General features: G+C 34.9%; 2 protein-coding genes across 2 annotated transcripts; one reads left to right on the top strand and one right to left on the bottom strand.

The window, feature by feature from the left end:
* Window positions 1-54: 54 nt before the first annotated feature.
* Window positions 55-1,172, top strand: LOC105223985 (uncharacterized). Its single transcript, XM_011201921.4, has 3 exons — window positions 55-314; window positions 375-498; window positions 560-1,172. Exons 1-3 carry the CDS (start codon window positions 173-175, stop codon window positions 1,134-1,136), a joined length of 843 nt encoding a protein of 280 aa, XP_011200223.3. The 5' UTR covers window positions 55-172; the 3' UTR covers window positions 1,137-1,172.
* An 8,073-nt stretch (window positions 1,173-9,245) lies between these two features.
* Window positions 9,246-15,635, bottom strand: LOC105223984 (synaptotagmin-7). Its single transcript, XM_049462168.1, has 8 exons — window positions 15,104-15,635; window positions 14,807-15,025; window positions 14,654-14,740; window positions 14,194-14,590; window positions 13,844-14,124; window positions 13,633-13,782; window positions 13,423-13,563; window positions 9,246-10,283 (listed from the first exon to the last, which is right to left on the bottom strand). Exons 1-8 carry the CDS (start codon window positions 15,377-15,379, stop codon window positions 10,137-10,139), a joined length of 1,698 nt encoding a protein of 565 aa, XP_049318125.1. The 5' UTR covers window positions 15,380-15,635; the 3' UTR covers window positions 9,246-10,136.
* Window positions 15,636-19,465: the final 3,830 nt, after the last annotated feature.

Raw genomic sequence — 19,465 nt, 5'->3', positions numbered from 1 at the left:
TTGCTAGCAAACCAAATTTTTGGTAATCGTAAATTGCCTGTCGAGATGCCCCTTTAGGTATTCATATTGAACCAACCAAAAAAAATTATGATCAACTTCTGCAGCTGAAGTTGGCTGAAATGTATAAAAAATTTAGTAGAAGAAAGTACCGAAAAGTATTTTTCTTTCTGTTATGATAACTGACAGAGATTTTATTTTGGCGATTAAATTATACCCCGAGCTTTATCAGATTTATAAAGAAAATAGAGCTGATGCTGAAGAAAGGAATAAAGAGTTATGGTCGCAGTTTGCCCGAGACCATCAACTCAAAAATGGTGAGGGTGTAATGTAAATAATGCATTGAGATTTTAGAATTTGATTCTTTTTTCGTGTAGGTACTGCAGCAAAGCTTAAATGGTCCCAAATAATTTCGCAATATGTATCTTTTCTGATGTATGGCACACCTTTCCATTTTGAACGGGAAATGCAATTTATGCAGATGCCACTGCTAGGTACTGGGTATGTTCGCAAAATAAAATCGTTACATGATTAATTAATTTTATGGCAATTTTTTTTCTAGATTGGAAGATAATCAATCTGACTCTGATATTGACGAGACAGAATTAAAAAAGGTTCTAAAGATTTTTGAAGAGTTTCCAACTGATATTAAAAAACAACATATTAGGACTTCTGCTACAGACGTAATATCCTCAAAGAAGCTTTCCCTACTCAAGGGGCAAGGAAATGAATTGAATGAAGCAGATTTTGTAAAGTTCAATTCAACTGTTACAAATACCGAAAAACATTATGAAACAGATATATTGGACTCAGATAATTATAATAAAAACGAGGGCGAAGTAAAAGTTGAATTACCAGCGAATAAACTAAGCAGTAAACAAAACGGATTTAACACTATGGTTAGCACGGAAAATGTGTTAACGCCTTTTACAGCAACCACTGATGCACAGGCAGCTATTAAGTCTAGTGAAGACACTGGCGCTCCTGGGGGTTTTTCAAGCCTGACTTCACTGGAACTTATTTTTCTCGGTTATGCTAAAGTATTGCAGCGAATGCCATTACGGCTGCAGCTGCAGACTAAACGTAAAATTGCAGATATTATGGATGAAGCAGAATTAAAATTGTTTGAAGACAAATGAAATGATTGCGAAAATAAAGTTTTTTTTTGAAAATTATTTCATTGTTGCTTTTACTGTTTTAGTTGGAGGTCTTGAAAATATGTGTGCCCATTTATTCAGAAAACTTGCAATTCGTATTGCGTTCCACGATTACCTGTCTGATTTAATGAATACGGCTGAAATGATGAAATTATTTAGTAAAACGACTTGGAGGCGTCTCTAGCATTATTACTGTTTTCATTGATTGAGCTAAAAAAAGGATCAATCAAATGTGCAGTGGTTGAAATACCACCTAATTTTGATCCCTTTCATATTGGTTCAATGAACTTGGTTTGTAGGCATTGTTTAGCTAAGCATTTTGTTTCAGAGTCTACTATGTATGCCTGAAACTAATTCCTTCACTATGAGACAACGGGTAAAGTCCGTCTTCCACTATTAACACAAACCGACTTTTTAATTCACACATGAAATGAAACAAATGCAAAGAATAAGACCAAAAATGATTTCGACAATATTCGAAATTACAATTCGGCCTATGCTATGGTCATATTTATTGTTAGAAAATCTTGGCGCAAAAAACAACGAGGAGGAGATCAAATTATTACTCGGAAGTATATGGTACCTCTCAAAGAAATTGAGCTATTCCATTTAGGATTAGTTTCGTTGCATGTAAAAGGGTCAAAATCATATGAAAATGTTCGTACATACATACATACATACAATGGAATTATTTATAGCACATTTATCGATTGTTTTCTACGAATTTCTTTAGATTTTGTTAAAATTTTTATATTTATATATTTTGAGTTCATTGTTATAAAAAATATATAATAAACTTCAGAAACAAAAACAGTTCATATACAATATTTCGATCTGTATATTTCAAAGCTTGAACAACTGGCTTTATGTGCAACGTGCCGGATTATTTTCTTAACTAAAGTAATTAACCGGGGGTCATTAAAAGTAAGTTCTTAATAACGTATATTTTTAACTGATTATGTGGGAAAACAAAATTCAATTAAGCCAGAAATTCTAAACGTATTTTGTGTGCAATATATCTTTTATTGGTTAGGTGATTGAAATAAGCGGGCAAAGCAATTAAACGAGGGTCAACTAAGCGGCGGATACTACATTCTTTCTCTCCAAACATTAGTGAATTTATTAGTCCTTGAAAGCCACACGGCTGTATGTACTTATTATTTTGACCATATGTGTATGTGCGAAAAAAAGTAGCAAAGACCTCGAGATGACGTCGATGGTACCTCTTAATTTGTGACAATGCAATAGGTTCGTTACCAAGTCAATATTTATAGTATTTATTACGTTGAATTAGGATAATATACTTACCGTATTTATTTGGTCGTTTCAATTAGTGTAAATCCCATACCAAAAGAAAGAACGTATATTTATTTATACTATTTATATATATATATATGTTTGTGTATTTATTTTTAAAGATATTTTACAGTTAATCAGCATAATTATATATTTTAGTGTATATGTATTTATTAGAAATGAATTAATTTTCTCACAAACACAGTAGTACAGTTATGGTGTTATCTTGGCTTCAATTCTTATTTAATTTAAAATATTTTACTTCATCATTAAATTTATTATTATTATTGAAGTTATTGGTTAGTTTTGAGCCCCAGATTGAAAGCACAACACCCAACTATTATAAACTAGTTGAGCTAAATATTAAAAACTATAAAGTTTTTTGATTAGGTATTAAGCGTACATTTACAAATGTACAGTTACGTTCACAAAGATAGCAGTGCTCCTATAGGAAAGAAAAAAGGTGATAGTTTTTCTAACGAAGTTTATATAATTTTAATTCAACTTATTTTCGGATACTACTGTATTGACATATACATACATAAAACATAAAAGTGAAACAATAAAATTCATTAAAAAAGAAATTTTTTTATCGGTAACTAAATATAATAATGCAGTTAACATTTAGTCCAGTGAGCTTTGATCCGAGTATGGACGGTACATTCTCCCATCAAGGTGTCCATTGATCTCATGCAACTACATTCCTGACTGATTGTCATTCTACTTTCATAAAAAGTTTTCAAAAGTCCTTTTTAAAACTTATAGCCCTGACCGACGACAGCGCTAATATGCATTAGCGGGCTTAATTCACATTTATTTGCGCATTTGACCCATGTTAATGCAAGTTTGTAATGCACAAGAATTCCGTGCATTTGGTTGATTTTACTAGATTTGAGTAGGCAACTCTGATCAAAAATGGCCGATTTTTGCTATTTATTGACAGATGTCGCACTTTTGCTATCCATTTTTCCAATATTCTTAACTTTTTTGCACACTTTTTCCGCATTACAATCAATTATTGCTCTTAATTTCACTCTATTATCTTTTAACGTAGATAATAATACACGAATTTTTTCGTTAAATTTATATTGATTTTCCAAAATTACCAAAATTTCTTTTAACCCTTAAATGCATGATTTTTTTCTTTTTAAATACCAAGTGTGTATTTGTAAGTGGCGCGCCAAGCTGTCAAATTATTAAAATTAAAAAGTGAAATGTCATATTATGAAAGTTTGCGTTCAAAAACCAACACAGATATTTTTAGCACCTAATAAAAGTAAAAAGTACTGTGTTTGAGTTACCGTTTAGAAATTATGTAAGGAAGAAAACACTGATGTATATATACATCATCATGCATTTAAGGGTTAATAATTTATTTTATTAATTTTTATTTCACTTTTTTTTTTTTAAATAAAGAAACAAATTTCACTATCAGCTGTCTAAATGCAAAAGCCTGCCGTCTGTCACCATAAAATTTCAATGCGCAATAGCGTTGATTAAGGCGCATTAACTTTGCTCGTCTGTCAGGGCTATAATGGGTTTAAGAATGGAATCAAAAGAAACGTTTGTCACCGTATTCACATTGTGTTTGAAGTTTATCTGAGAGCTAACATTTGGGTTCCTTCTAAATATTTCAATAATTTTGCGGACAGTGTTTTTTATCTATTAATCTATTTTTTACCATTTGTTTTTAGTTTATAGAGTTCGGTTGCTTAAACCAAGCTTGGATTAATAGTGATTTTCTTAATTGCTATATCTGTAAACACAATTTGAAGTGAAATTGTTATAAAGGTAATGTAATGTTATTGTTGTAAAAAGATCAGTTTTTGGCAGCGCTGAAGCTAATATGAACATAACTGTACATAAATAAATAGCTAAGTGTTGATACATCAAGGGTATATTAGAACACATATTTTCGTATTTTTACATAATACTTATTTACTATGAAGTCATATGAGTTGAACGTTAATCGTATTTCTTATACTCCACAAGCAAAGAATAAAAATAAAACACAATAAAAAAATAGAATTTAATGTACTTTATTAGTCGGCGATTCATTTTGAGTCACCTTGATACCGAAGCCAATCTCCTGGACACCCTCTAAAAAAAGTTATCTGGCGGAGAGGAAGATTTTTCTGCTTAACATCCAAAAATGAAACAATTTTATAATTATGAAAACAGGTAATAATCGAAGGAGTAGTCAAAATTTGTATTCTTGGCGAAATGGTAGCTTCTCAAGAAAATTTGTTTTTTTTTGTGAAAATAAGTACACTTCACAGTGGCTCAAAAAAGCGAAATTATTATCAAAAATCATATTCCTTTGAACATTACCTGACAAACATATGTATCTTAGAAGAAAGTGTGATCTCCGACAGTTTCACAGAAATCTTCCTTCCGACTCTGAAATCAGCCTTTAGAGAAAAGCTCGTTTAAAGTCGTCAATTCAAATATTTTTATCTTGCTATGGAGGCAAATCAAATTCGGTAGTATTGAAACATGTAAAAAAATTACTAGTTCTTAAATAAGTTATTTATGAAGAGAAAAATTAGTAAATTCATGTACATAAATTCATCAATATGTAAGTACAATGAGTCCTCATCGTTTAATATTGTTTTACAATTTCCCTTAAAACGTCATTTTGTCACTTTTAAGTTACCAGTAAACTTTGAAAGTAAATACATATATATTTTTTTATTCTTAATTAGACATTCTAAAAATATAAATCGGTATTATATACATACATACTTATACATCATTCATGCGAATGTCGTATGTATTTTAGCATACTAGATTGGAAACTTAGAATAAAACATGATTACACTAATTTTAGGCCGTTTATTCAGCTAGTTAACAGGAGGAATACATCAAGACTCCCTAAATTTATATGTGTGCATTTGTTCAAATACATATATAGCTATCTAAACGTAATTTAAATATGTATATTTACTTTCCAAACGTATGTATGTAAATATATACACGTACTTACATATGGATTATATATATTTTTGAAGTGGCTCACCCTATACCAACACATATATTTAATAAATTGTTGGAATATTATATTATTTCATCTTTACACCTATTTTATTATTTATGTTAGCATTTCTAAAGTGCAGCATCTAGGGCCGTTTCCTCAATGTCGGATTATCGAAGGAAGGAGTCTTGGTTAGGATAACCAAAACTTAATGACAGCTGGCTGCTAACCAGATATTGAGAAAACGACCCTTATTATTCTATAGTTTTTTCAAGAAATAATGTTTACTTCATTCTCATATCAGTAAATATGTGTGTATATAGTATGTATGTATAACAATATTATTTATGTCTTGGTATATACATTATATACTTACACCAGTATAAATGTTTAAGTTTTAATTTTGGAACAAAATTTGCATTTTGAAACCTTGTATCTTTTATATTTTCAGCAAAAGGCTTAGGTGGATTTTTGCATAATTTCGTTTTTGTTTTGTTTTGTGACCTCTAGTAAATCTAGTTAAAATAGGTTTAATAGTGTGTAGCATAAGTCTTTATACATACAATGTTAAATGGACGCATAAGTTATTCTGTGAAGAACTTTTGCATGGCGGAATTATTTTGCATTAATATACGAGCTTTAATTGCAAAATTAAGTAGCAGTAAATAAACAAATAAATTGATATAATTCGTATGAGTAAAATTTGTTAGAAAAGCACTTTAAAATTGTTACATTTCAAAACTGGACCCATTGGAAGGATTTAAAGCAATGATTAGATTAGATTTTCGTCGTTGTTGGAAGAATGCGTCTATAGCAGCTTTGTAAGGCATAAAACCTGCTAAAATAATTACGAGAACTAATTTTATATAATGAAGGGAAAAATAAATTTTTATCAAGATCAAGATCTAATATCTAATATTTCATCGAATTCGGTTCGTAAAGAATTATCGACCGACAATTTTTATGCGATCATTGATACCGTCGAAAACCTGCTTTACCATACGTAAACTGTTTTATCAACATCAATGCGAAAAGAACAGGGTGTGTACACGATACATTTTTATCTGAGTTAGCTTTAATTGCTTGGACTCGCGTAAATATGTATACTTCTTACCTCCTTTTCGAATAGGCTTAAAGTTACTGGGATGAGGAACCAACTCTTTTTCCATATATTTATTTTGAATTGAATTGCAAAACTTAAAAAAGGTCCAAACCAGTAAATGACCCGATAATAGAACCACATGATTTTTCGTACCATCTTCCGTTTCGTTCCATCTTTATGAAAATCCCTTCTCTTCTTCTCTTTATGCACTTCAAATTTATTTTTGTTGGTGTGTTTTTGTCTCTTGTTTCTAAAATACATGTTTAAAGATTTCTAAGGTTATCTTTAGCAATGTCATCATAAAAATTTTAAGAAATGGCCCATTTTTCAAATATCCGAAATGGTTTCTTTGATCATGATATACATACGTTCTCGGTATCATACGTACGATCTGTGATCTATAGCTCTCCGTTGAGTGAGTACGAGTCAGGTACAGTAGAGCTTCGCATTGACAATTTTTAATTTAACAGAAATTTCTTGTATCACTGCTGGATAATTAACCGATAGGTGGTTTAAGGGGAATGTTTAATTTTTCACTTATTTTGCTCACTATTCATACAAATGCATAGGCGAAAATATACATACATATGTACATACATACATATTTTTTGCTCATTTTCTCAAATGCCTCAACCTCCGAAGAAATTCACTGACTTCTTGCGTTTATGTTGCTTTGTTATACTTCTAAGAATGATGGATGGCAAATTATGAATAAATTATGAAGCACACATAATGAGGGTGAGGTAGGCGATTCTAAAGAAAATACACATGAATGGGTGCTGAAGTTGACATACTCGTTGACATAACGGCAGTTACTCATGAAAAAAGCAAAAATACCGGCACGTGAATACACACATGTGCACACCTTTGTAGAGATTTTCGCTAATTGATGTATCGCTTTACAGGAACATGAAGTCTAAGCGGAAAGGCTTTCAGAAAATGTCAAGTGATAAAAATAAAAAAGTCAATCCTTATTTTTTAACACAATCCCATTTGAGTGTTTTCAATATTGAAAGAAAGCGTAAGAAATGCACAATTATTTGGTTAAGTGGCACTTTGTCACAGAGGTTGACATGAAGGAAATGGACCACGCTGACAATTATTGTTCAGCTCTTCGTTCATTTTTGTTGGAAAGGTCATGAATAAAATTTTATTGTATTATAGAAGTAATGAGAATGAAATGCCTAGAATAAATTTCTTATTTCATTATCTTCTGTTTTGTTTCCAGACTTCGATCTCAATCTAAATTATCATAGTTAAATTATCTTGGTTTCGTGCGTTTCGGGTAGAGGAATCCTTTATTGAAGTCTTTTGCAGCTTGAATTCGCCGACGAAGTATTTTTTTAGATATTTATGGTTGGGTGTTTTTGGGTTTTGAATGCGACAATAAACAAATATTAACCTTGGGCAGTCCCAGAGTAAGAAGGCTTTCAGTGAATGGTTGTGAGAAAACAATTTTACAATGAGTGTTTTCCTTGGCTGATTTGTATAAAACTTTCCTCGAAGCGAAGCAAACATATGGTACGTCAGAATGACAGAGCTCGAGATCTCTCATGAGTCCGTTCCAAAAATTTTGATTGATATTTTGGGTATGAAACACGCTCTTGCCCGACTCGTCCCGCTGAATTAAAAAAAAGAGTACATTAATAGAGATCATTAGAACTGCCAATTAGACATGGGTTCGTGAGTTTGACAACAAGTCAATAATCATCGGAATGGATTTAAAAAAAGCCGAAGTAAGATCAATTCATGGATTTTACGCCATGATAATGCATCTCGTATCGAGCCACGACTGTGACCGATTTTAAAGTCAAAAAACGCAATAATTATCATCGATCAACCACCGCATTCACCAGGTTTGGCTCCGTGTGATTTTTTCTTGCTCCCCAGACTGAAATTGCCGCTCCGTGGAGCCCGTTTTCAGTCGATCGAAGCGATAAAACAACACTCGCTGAAGTAGCTGAAGATCATCCCAAGAAGTGCTTATGAGAGTGGGGATTACTTTGAAAGCGACAAAATAAATATTGATGAATAATGCAATATTTTGCGTTTTATTTCCAATCTTCGGGTACGTTTTTGTCACAGTGTATTTCCATCCAATTGAAAAATAATAAATACCAAGGAAAAAGTAATAAAACGGCATCAGCTGTTTAAAGATGAGTGTTCCTTAACATTTTACTTCGCTTCGCCTCGAAAACTTTTTATGTAAAAGTTCCTAGTCGAAGTTGTCTATGTATGTATATACATATGTATATATTTTTCGGATATTATAATATTACCTTAAGCAGTAATCCATGTCAAGTTTCGGGAAGATACCACGTCAAAAGGAAAGTTTTCCATACAAGCCCTTGATTCCGATCTTTTGGTTTGTATGGCAGCTATATGCTATAGTTAACCGATCTGAACAATTTCTTCGGAGATTACATTATTGTCTTAGAAAATAACCTGTGCCAAATTTTGTGAAGATACATTGTCAAATGTGAAAGTTTTGTATACAAAAACTTGATTTCGATCGCTCAGTTTGAAGGCAGCTATATATTATAGTGGTCCGATATGAGCAGCTTCTTGAAGAGAAAATAACGTTTGCAAAATTTCGAAACGATATCTTAAAAACTGAGGGACTAGTTCATATACATAAGTATATACAGACGGATAGACAGACAGATGGACATAGCTAAATCGACTTAGCTCAACATACTAATCATTTATATACATACATATGTATATACTTTATAGGGTCTCCGACGCTTCTTTCTGGGTGTTACAAACTTCGCGACAAACTTAAAAATATATGTAACTGCTTTACATTTAGCGTTTTTATGAAAGCCTTCGGTGATACACTAAGCCAGCAAACCGTTCTCTTCAAACTTAAAAATAAAATTATACCAAAGAAATAGCGTTGAGGCGAAAGTAGAATCTTTTATCTTTTTCATAAAAATAATTTGAAATAGTATTTATTGGTTGCGGTAACACTGACATTTTTTCCGCATTTTGTATCCTTACATATATATATATATATATTTATATATAATAAAATAATCCTAGCAAAGCCCTTCTCAAAGCATTTTTCTTCAAGTTGTATAATAATACATATATTATATAAGTATGTATATTTAAAAATTATATAATTGCGTATATTACATTTAAAGTAACTTCGAATAGTGTGGCAAGTATATGCTTTAAAAAGTTCCTTAGTGTGGGCGTATTTGAAAGTTATGCAGTTGTACATATGTATCTGCAATTATAAGGTGGAATTATCTATTTTTATACACAAACCAACGCGTCTTTGAATTTTACTATTTTTTAGTTCACAAACCTCTATTCATGGCTTATTCTTTATTTGATTGAAGTGTTTAGCCTTAAATCAAATAATTTAACAAAATGCTGTCATTTCTAAGTTCATAAGTGCCTGATCCAGCCATTCGTATGCTTATGTACATATGTATACGCGTGCTCGGATACCTGATTTGTAAATAATTTTGTACATATGTACATATGTAAAATATATGTATATGCATATTATGTGTTAACGTTTTTATAGTATATGTATGTATGTATGTATATGTATAAATAACTGTACAAACATGCATGCATTAAAGGCGCTTACATCTTAGCGAATGAAGTGCCACATAGCTGTTGGTTTGCGCGCGTTATTTATCATGTCGTGCCAGTGCTGACACCCAGTACCGATCTCTTGTGGTCCGAGCCCGCAGCTGCCAATTTCCATGGCTTCTCCACCAGAACCAACGACGTAAATCTGCAAAAAGAAAATTTGTTTGTCTCTTAACTTTAACGTATGTATGTAAATTCATTTTAGAGCTATTCAATTCAGCGGTAATACTCTAATTAAATATACATATATTTGGGGTACTCACAACGTGTCATAAAGCATAGTAAAATCATAAAATCATAAATTTTATACTGGTTTAAAAAATTTGTTGTTAGATTGCATACTCTGAACGCTATATTTTCGGATCGTTATAACTTATAACTTAATGAGACTATGTACATATGTACATATGTGAAACCCCTAATTATATTTTGCAATGTTTTCATGTGCTCTAATGCTTGTAATCAATGATTTCGAATAATAATTAATTCAAGGGAAAATTTTACTCAGATTTTATTAATAATATTCTTATTACTCTTAATCCTTAAAATTGCTCGGACGTTCTGCCTGAAATAAGGTATATTTCGGATAAGTTTGTCCTATACATTATACATAGGCTGCTATATATATTTCTGGCCTAGGCAACATTAAGTGTTGCCAGGTGCAATCTGACATTTCCATTGGACAGTTTGACATTTTTTAGCATAACATCACTCAGAACGTTTTGTCATTTAATCGCGAATTGTTTTATTTACAGGGAACTAAAAAATTCATCTCGGCCAAAAAATGGAATTAACTCGTGAACATTTTCGTGTGATCATTTTTCACAACTTTCGACATGGATTATCACGACAAGAGTGCATCGATGAACTAAAATCTTTGTATGGCTATGAAGCACCATCCTATAGCACTGTGAAAAACTGTTACAACGAATTCAATCGTGGCCGACGCTCGCTCAAAGACGAATTCCGTGAAGGTCGTCCAAAAACAGCCGTTGTGCCAGAAAACATCGATGCCGTACGTGAACTGATAATGCAAGACCGTCATGTAACATACCTTCAGATAGAGCCATGCCTATGCATTTCTCCCACCAGCATAAATTCGATATTGCATGAACACCTGGCCGTAAAAAGGTTTGTTCACGTTGGATCCTACACAATTTGACAATCGCTCAAAAAAAAAGGCTCGTGTGGATTGGTGTAAAGAAATGTAGAAAAAGTACGATCGCGGTGCTTCAAAAGATGTTAATAAGATCGTCACAGGTGACGAATCATGGATCTATGCATATGAGCCCGAAACAAAACAGCAATCGACCGTCTTCCAAGAAGAGCCAAATCCAAAGAAAAAAAAAAAAACAAAAAAGTTGATAAACATTCCTATTTTCATTATTAGGCCAGAAATATATATATGTAGCAACCCTCGAACGTATATAGTAGTAACCGTTGACTTAACTTCAGAGTTTGTGTTCGATGTCGCTCATTTTTACCCTACAAAGTTCGTTTAATGCAAAATCAAATATTTTGGCAAGCTATTACCAACAAACGCGGACTGTTGTTAAAATGAAATACTCTTAAATTTGGTCAAACTCGATACTGGTTTTTTGTTTGCATATCTTCATTTGCTTACGCCAAGTTTCTCTGACCCGGTATAACATTTCGACTATAGTGAGCTGAATGTTGCACGTCATCCGTATTGGTGGACGCTGTACTTATATTACTGTATTAATACTCTAGTGACTGATGCCCAGAGCATACTAAGGTTATGTAGAGATCACTTCTTCAGTCAGTTGAATGGCGTAGAAAGCATAACACCAGGAGATGGTGAACCCGATTCCCAAATCGATGACGTTGGAACGGGCCTTTCATTGTCCGTTCATGAAGAAGTTCGAATATCAATTACCCGCCTGAAGAACAAAAAACCGCGGAGGTCAATGGATTGCTGGTCGAGCTATTCAAACACGGCGGCGAAGAACTGATAAGGAGCATGTAACAGCTTCTTTGTAGAATATGGTCGGACGAAAGCATGCCCGACGATTGGAATTTAAGTGTGCTTTGCTCAATCCACAAGCTATCGTGGGATAGGTTCTATCCAGTACAGTATCGACACATCACCTTTTCGTCGATTTCAAAGCTGCCTTTGACAGCACGAAAAGGAGCTGCCTTTATGTCGCGATGTCTGAATTTGGTATCTACGCAAAACTAATACGGCTGTGTAAACTGACAAACTGGCAACACCAAAAGCTCCGTTAGGATCAGGAAGGACCTCTCCGAGCCGTTCGATATCAAACGAAGTTTCAAATAAGCAACTCCCTATCTTGCGACTTCTTCAATCTTCTGCTGGAGAAAATAATGCGAGTTTCAGAGCTGAATCGAGAAGAAAATATTTTATAACAGTGCACAGCTGCTGTCGAACGCCGATGATATTGATATCATTGATCTCAACATCCGTCCCGTTAGTTCTGCTTTCTCCAGATTGAATAATGAACTGAAGCAAATGGGCCTGGTAAACTAGGGCAATACGACATATCTCCTGTCATCAAACAAGCAGTAATTTGTTCCATAAAAGAATACTAGCGACTTGGCTTCCACGTCACTGTTGACAGTAATAACTTCAAAGTCGTAGAAAATTTCGTCTATCATCGAACCAGTATTAACACCAACAACAATGTCAGCTTCGAAATCCAACGCATAATAACTCTTGCCAACAGGCGCTACTTCGGACTGAGTAGGCAATTGAGAAGTAAAGTCCTCTCTCGACGAACAAAGACCAAACTCTACAAGTCACTCATTATTCCAGTTCTGCTATATAGTGCAGAGGCAGCGACGATGACAACATCTGATGAGTTGAATTGGATAGTAAAAATGTTCTTAGTTTTTTTTATTGGACTTTAAAAAATGCCGTTAAATAGCATTTATAGACTAGAATACCCCCGCCCCTCCCCCGAGGAAAGCTATTATACTCTGTTTAAACAAGTCATCGATATGGTAATACAATTTGAAACTTTAATACCGGCAAATGTAAAGGAATATGAAATTTTCAAGATATATGTGTGATTTATGGTTTTTTTTTTGGAAATAACTGAATATCATGTTGGTCAGCTTAACATTAAATTTGAGCTCGGAGTTATGAAGAGATACTTCGTGAAGAAGAATAAGAATGCCTGACTTATTTCGTTCGATGCTTAAAGAAAAATTGCGTTATCTGGAAGAACCTACATAAAGGTTTACTTAGTGAAGATATATTTATTATATTTATTAATATTATTATTATATTTAAAAATACTAACCTCTACCGCCGCATTATGCAGGTAGGCAGATTGCAGATTAAACGTAAATGCTTCATTCCAGATGGGATTGGCGGGATCGTCAGATTTGCTAATGCTAGTCTTCTTCTTTTTTACACGTTTACCGTTTTGAATTAAATAGATCTAAGAAACATATCAGAGAAGAAAGTGATTTGGGTCCATTTTCAACAAATGTTTTAAACACGCTCATACCTTTACATAGGGCTCTTGTATTGTATCCAAGTTCTTTGCTTTCATGATGACCACTGTCAGTCGTTCGGCCTGAGGCAAGTAGTTTAGTGAGCATAAGAGCTCCGGTCGATTCTCTTGTGGTTTTTTGACACGTAGTAAATCGCCCCATATCTGAAGAAATGTAGCAAATCTTACAAGTTTTTTTCTTGATAATTACTTTATATAAATTCACCTCTACAGATTTTGAAAGATCCAATTCATCAACAGAGATACGTACTTCACCGATTATATCATTGTGGGAATAGCGATCATAATCGAGAACCTGCAGTTTGAGTTCTTTGCCTTGTAGTTGATCGCGTGAAACGGGGAATTTGAAATGTTGATCGAAGTAAGGGTTTGTTTCTCCACGATGTATGTGTGTTTGGCGTTTTCGATTGTCCACCTCAGGTTCAAGCATCAAACGTACATAGGGGTCGCGAAAACCTCCCTCTTCAATCGGGCAAAGGTTGTGAGCTGAATCGGATAAACAATCGCAACTGTATTTATTTGTTTTAAACAATGTAATATAGTAATAAAACACACCTTCAATCAGGTGCACAGTCAAATCGAAAAGATGATAGTCATATTTGACACGTAAATGCAATCGGCCCAAAGCTGGACTGGACTCAGGTGCTGTCAAATATATTGGACCATCTGGAACACGATATAGATCTGGCTGCAAAGCACCCAGCGGTGAAGCTGGTCCAATGGCGGGGTCAACTCCTGCAGGTGTTCGTGGCGGTATAAGCAGTGGAGAAAGGCAGCGACCGACTTTTGCGGAGTTCATGCTCATGTTCGTAACCACCGAACCACCGGCTATTGAGGCTAGGCTGCTCTGTGATGGACTGGGCGTACGCAAGTCACTGACGTCGGTGGATGCGGGGCTACCGCAACGGGCATCCAGTGAAATGGTACGCATTGGACTTGGTGAGCGAGCCAACTATAATAGCATATAAAACAGGTTTCAAAAGTTTAACTGAGAGGAAATTTAATTTAAAGTTACATGGTGTGGAAAGCCGGGGTCGGCGGGTAGTGAGCTTCGCCCATCGGGTCCGAATGTACGAATCTGCGGCGAAGAGCCGCGGTGTCCCTTAAAGAAATAGGTAAATATTATTAGTGTGATAAACGGTAAACCAGTGAGCAAAATGTTACTTACTGAATGTCTAGATGGTGCGCTGTCAATGCTCGACTGACTGGAAATAGATGGCGTGCGCTGTAGACGCGGTGGAAAGGAACGACTCTGGTGATGCAAGTGCAATGGACTGTGGAGTACCTCCGCTGGGCCACGCAGCACGTCTGCATTTACCATATGCGCGGAATTACCAAAAGTCGATGGCGGTTGTATGGGTTGAGTCTCTTTGACTACGTTAACTTCCTATAATAGAAGAACAAAAGTAAATAACATATTATTTGATTTTAAAGTTATATGAAAGGGTAAGCAGTGTATTGAAACCTCAGAGTCCGTTGGCAAATCGCAACTATCGCTGACGCTGCCCGCCCCACTGCCAATACCACTCGTGGTCGATGTTACTGACGAAGCGGACGGAGGTGGTGTCATTGGCGGTGGTGGTGGAGTAGATGACGCGGATGTCGTCGCACCGATATTATCTTCGGAATTGCGATCAAGAGTTACGCGACGCACGGCACCGACACGCTCTCTGGCGATACGCGACCACGATTCAATACGTTTGTGGGTAAGCCAGCAAGCGGCGGGTCCGAGACCGCTCATTTTCTCGAATAGACTGATGGCGGATATTTTTTGTAAGCAGTGAGTGTTGAAATTCCACTATATGTAGCGCTTTTTGATACACTAGTTTATGGGCACGGAACACTTCCTTAAAATAGTCTTTCAAACTGCTGCACTGAATTGTTCTTCAAAAATATACAAATCTATATTTATGTAGATCATTCACTTTTCATTTCGATGCATAAAATTACTGTTTTATTGTTTGTGTGTGTGTTTACTAAGTAAAATTTCTCGGTTAGATCGGTCCATAAGTATATACTATATAATTTTTAATGTTTTGTAACATTGATCCTGGAATTTTTTCAAGTCAAATGTAATTTGATTCCTATTTATGCAATTACTTATTGCCAATATAACTACTCTAATATATTTTTAGATATATGTACTCTTACATATATGGCTCCATGAGTTTAGTTGTCATTTAGCCGCAAGTTCGTTAAGTCTATCACCTGGTGAGGGCGGGCTTAACACCTAGAATGTGCTATGAATATTCTATTTGACAGACATACACAGACTTTACGCTATGTATGAGCCACCCGGATAAAACTACATACATACATAGAAACACGTAGACTGAAAACATTAATTAGCCTCATTCCGGACTAGTGGTTTTGCGTGCGAACACCTTCATATCAATCCCGTTGAGCTGAGTGTGATCGCTACGCGGAGTGCGGCAAAATGTTTGCGTACATACGTCATTTGTGTGTCACATTGCAGGGATTAGCAGAGGATTACCGAAGGTAAATTTAAAGTCGACATTGCTGTACATTACTACATTAGCCGGAGTACACTTATTTTCAGCAAACATATGGACGCATAGACGACTTGTCACAGTTAGGTGTACGGCCAAAATAGATAACTGGACAATATCGAGGGTGTGTTGGCTTCACTTGCGTGGATTAATTAACAGGACTAACAATACTTGGATACGCATGACATTATATGTGTGTGTGTGTATATGAGTATGCCTCCATAGTCAGCACCGAATTGGCATTAATTATTTCGGGCTCAAGTATAAAGGACCACTGCGCCACACATACCATGGTTGGTAATTATGTATACGTACATATATACTGTGTTGTTATAGAGGTTATGAAGTGAAGAAATTATTAAGTGTATACATATGTACATATATATAGTATATTCGTTGCAGCAATAAAGCTGTGCTTATAAATCTATGCAATTGGATTTAACCTCTTTAAATAATTGAGTCGATTAAACCAAAGACCTAGTTCAGCTTTCGATACCTTCAAAATTTCTTAATAAAATCTTTGAAAATTGAAATAAGCAGAATATTAAAGATATTAACTAATGACACTATAAGTTTGGACAGATTCGTACTCTAGGTACTCTAGCTAAATAAAGGAACCACGAGGATATTAAAAAGAAAAATTTAACTTCGGTTGCACATTCACAAATGCAAAAATGTGAAGACCCCTGGTTAAAGGAAAAAGTTGCCCATACCAGTTTTTAATACTGATCCTTCAGTTTGCGTATATACAGTCGCACAGATGGCATGAGCTGAATCGACTCAGCTCGTCTTCTTCTTCTTTCTTTACTGGCGTAGAAACCATTTACGCGGTTATAACCGAGTTAACAACAGCGCGCTAGTCGTTTCTTCTTTTCGCAAGGTGGCGCCAATTGGAGATTCCAAGCGAAGTCAGGTCCTTCTTCACCTGGTCTTTCCAACGTAGTCGATGTTTTTCTCTTTCTATGCTTTCCCCGGCGGCTCCTGCGTCGAAAACTTTCAGAGCTGGAGTGTTTTCCTCCATTCGGACAACATGACCTAGTCAGCGCAGCGTAGTTTGCTGAACTATGTCAATGTCGTCGTATATCTCATACCGCCGTGGCCAACGCGCAAAGTACCATAAATCTTCCGCAGAACCTTTCTCTCGAAAACTCGTAATGTCGACTCATCAGATGCTGTCATTGTTCATGCCTCTGCACCATATAGCAGGACGGGAATAAAGAATGACTTATAGAGTTTGGTTTTTGTTCGTCGAGAGAGGACTTTACTTCTATAGAGATATTCTGCGTTTGATTTCGAGGCTGAGATTGTTGTTGGTCTACGACCTCAAAGTAATGACTGTCAATAGTGACGTGGGAGCCTAGTTAGTTAGCTCGTCTTGCTGCTAACTTATGTATACTTGTGTATTTTATAGGGTCTCCGACGTTTTCCTTTGTGTGTTACAAACTTAATATACCCTGTTTAGGGTATACAAAATTTTATATGGAACCTTAAATGAGTAACCAGAAATTAGTTTAGTTCAAAGAATTTAATATGTGTATTATTGAAACTGGAGTTGTATTATTCTGGTTTTGGCGCGATATGACCATTCCTAGCCGAATCTTCCTTTATCGCCACGGCAAGATCAATTTTCTATGGCCTAAATGGTTCGAACAGTCTTATTGGGACGTATGCTTGGCGAACGTTCTATTTGAAGCCCTTACTTGTAAAAACATCCTTCATGAATAACTATGTAAAAAGAAATCAACGGAACATTGGTTCTTAGGATTAAAACTTGAGAGTTAGAAGATATTGAGTGGAAAGATTTAATTGTCTTTGGTTTCGATCTAAATACTTTCATATGATCTGTCTGAGATTAAGTGCAAATAAGTTATAAAAAAAACCTATTTACAAATATGTTTACTACTGTGAGACCATTATATTTTATATGTACATATAACTTAAAATTTACCGCTAAATTGAAAGCATTTAGAAAAGCTCGGAACTACTGAGAAATACATACATATGTGATAGCACAGAAGAACGAGAAGAATGCAGAATAAGATGATCGAATACCGTTTACTTAAGCAATTACTTCCAATTGTCAGTTAAAAGTGGTTGACAATCAATTTTCATTTGATTTCCCCGTAGAGTTTTGAATTGAAGGAAATAAAATATAAAAACTTCAATTGGAGAAAAAAAGTAAATCACAAATAAAATAACAGATTGTACAGCGGCAATGCAGCGAGAGGGATGCACCAAAATACGTACATACGAATGCATGCGTAAAACGCATAAAGTAACTTTTAGTAGGGAGAGAGCACATACTCTTTTATCCAGCTACATGAGTGTACATATACTAGACAAAGGTGCTAAGTTGTTGCAATATATGTACATATGTATACTACAGCGAAGCAAAGCACTATTCACATTGCTACTTGTCAAAAGAGACACACACCACTCGCTGTTAAGGCTCTCCTTAATGTAATCGAGGGTTGGTTTGCTGCATCGGTGTTTGATCGTGCTCGAGACACCCGGCCCGCCGCGGCGCTGGCAATTTTCGTCTTTCACCCATTTTATGTTTTGGCTTGCCGACCATTCGTTCCACGTGCTTTTATGCCTCACCTCATTTGCCACCAATTTGTCGTTTAGATTTAATTTATTTAATAGATGGTAAATTTCTTGTTGGTCTTTTTTGTATTCGCTCGTTTTCGAATTGTATTCTAGTGCGAGAATCATAGCCACACCAGATGTGGTGGTAGCTGTGCATGGACTTGCTATAGCTGGTATTTCGCAAGAGGCGTAACTGTTGCGAAATTAATTTTTATTTATAGGAAAAGTCTTCAAAAAAATGACAAATTTTCTATGCTTTTTCCATTTGTTAAATGTTTTGGAAACTGTTTACCTGAGTGTTCACAGACAATATGACAAGGCCATAAAGATGCACTTCAGGGAAAATAAATGAAATAGAAATTAATCCAAAATATCTAATATACTTTCACCTTAGAATCGTTTTTCAATTGAATACTTGTATGTATATTCTTGAAGTGCGTTGAATATTGCATTGAAATCAGGGTTCGCTGAATTTTGTTGAATCGAACGGATTGGATTGAGTTTTCGATTACTTTCCGATTACACCACAAGTAAAAACCGATAACTTGTTAATTGGGATAAACATTTTAGTCAAATTTTTTACAATATTGAATGTATAATATGCTAGTCCCACTAATGCTAGTAATGCAATATCACTTTGTGCACAGCATCAATAGTTGCCGGAGCAACAACTGATTTTGAACAAACTTTACGAAATTCGTTGAGGAGTGATTTACGACTTCGATTGA

This window comes from Bactrocera dorsalis, unplaced genomic scaffold (genome assembly GCF_023373825.1).
Source record: "Bactrocera dorsalis isolate Fly_Bdor unplaced genomic scaffold, ASM2337382v1 BdCtg318, whole genome shotgun sequence".
NCBI classification, from domain to species: Eukaryota; Metazoa; Arthropoda; class Insecta; order Diptera; family Tephritidae; genus Bactrocera; species Bactrocera dorsalis.
The sequence above is the reverse complement of the archived record's forward strand: the minus strand, read 5'-3'. Positions and strand labels throughout refer to the sequence as shown.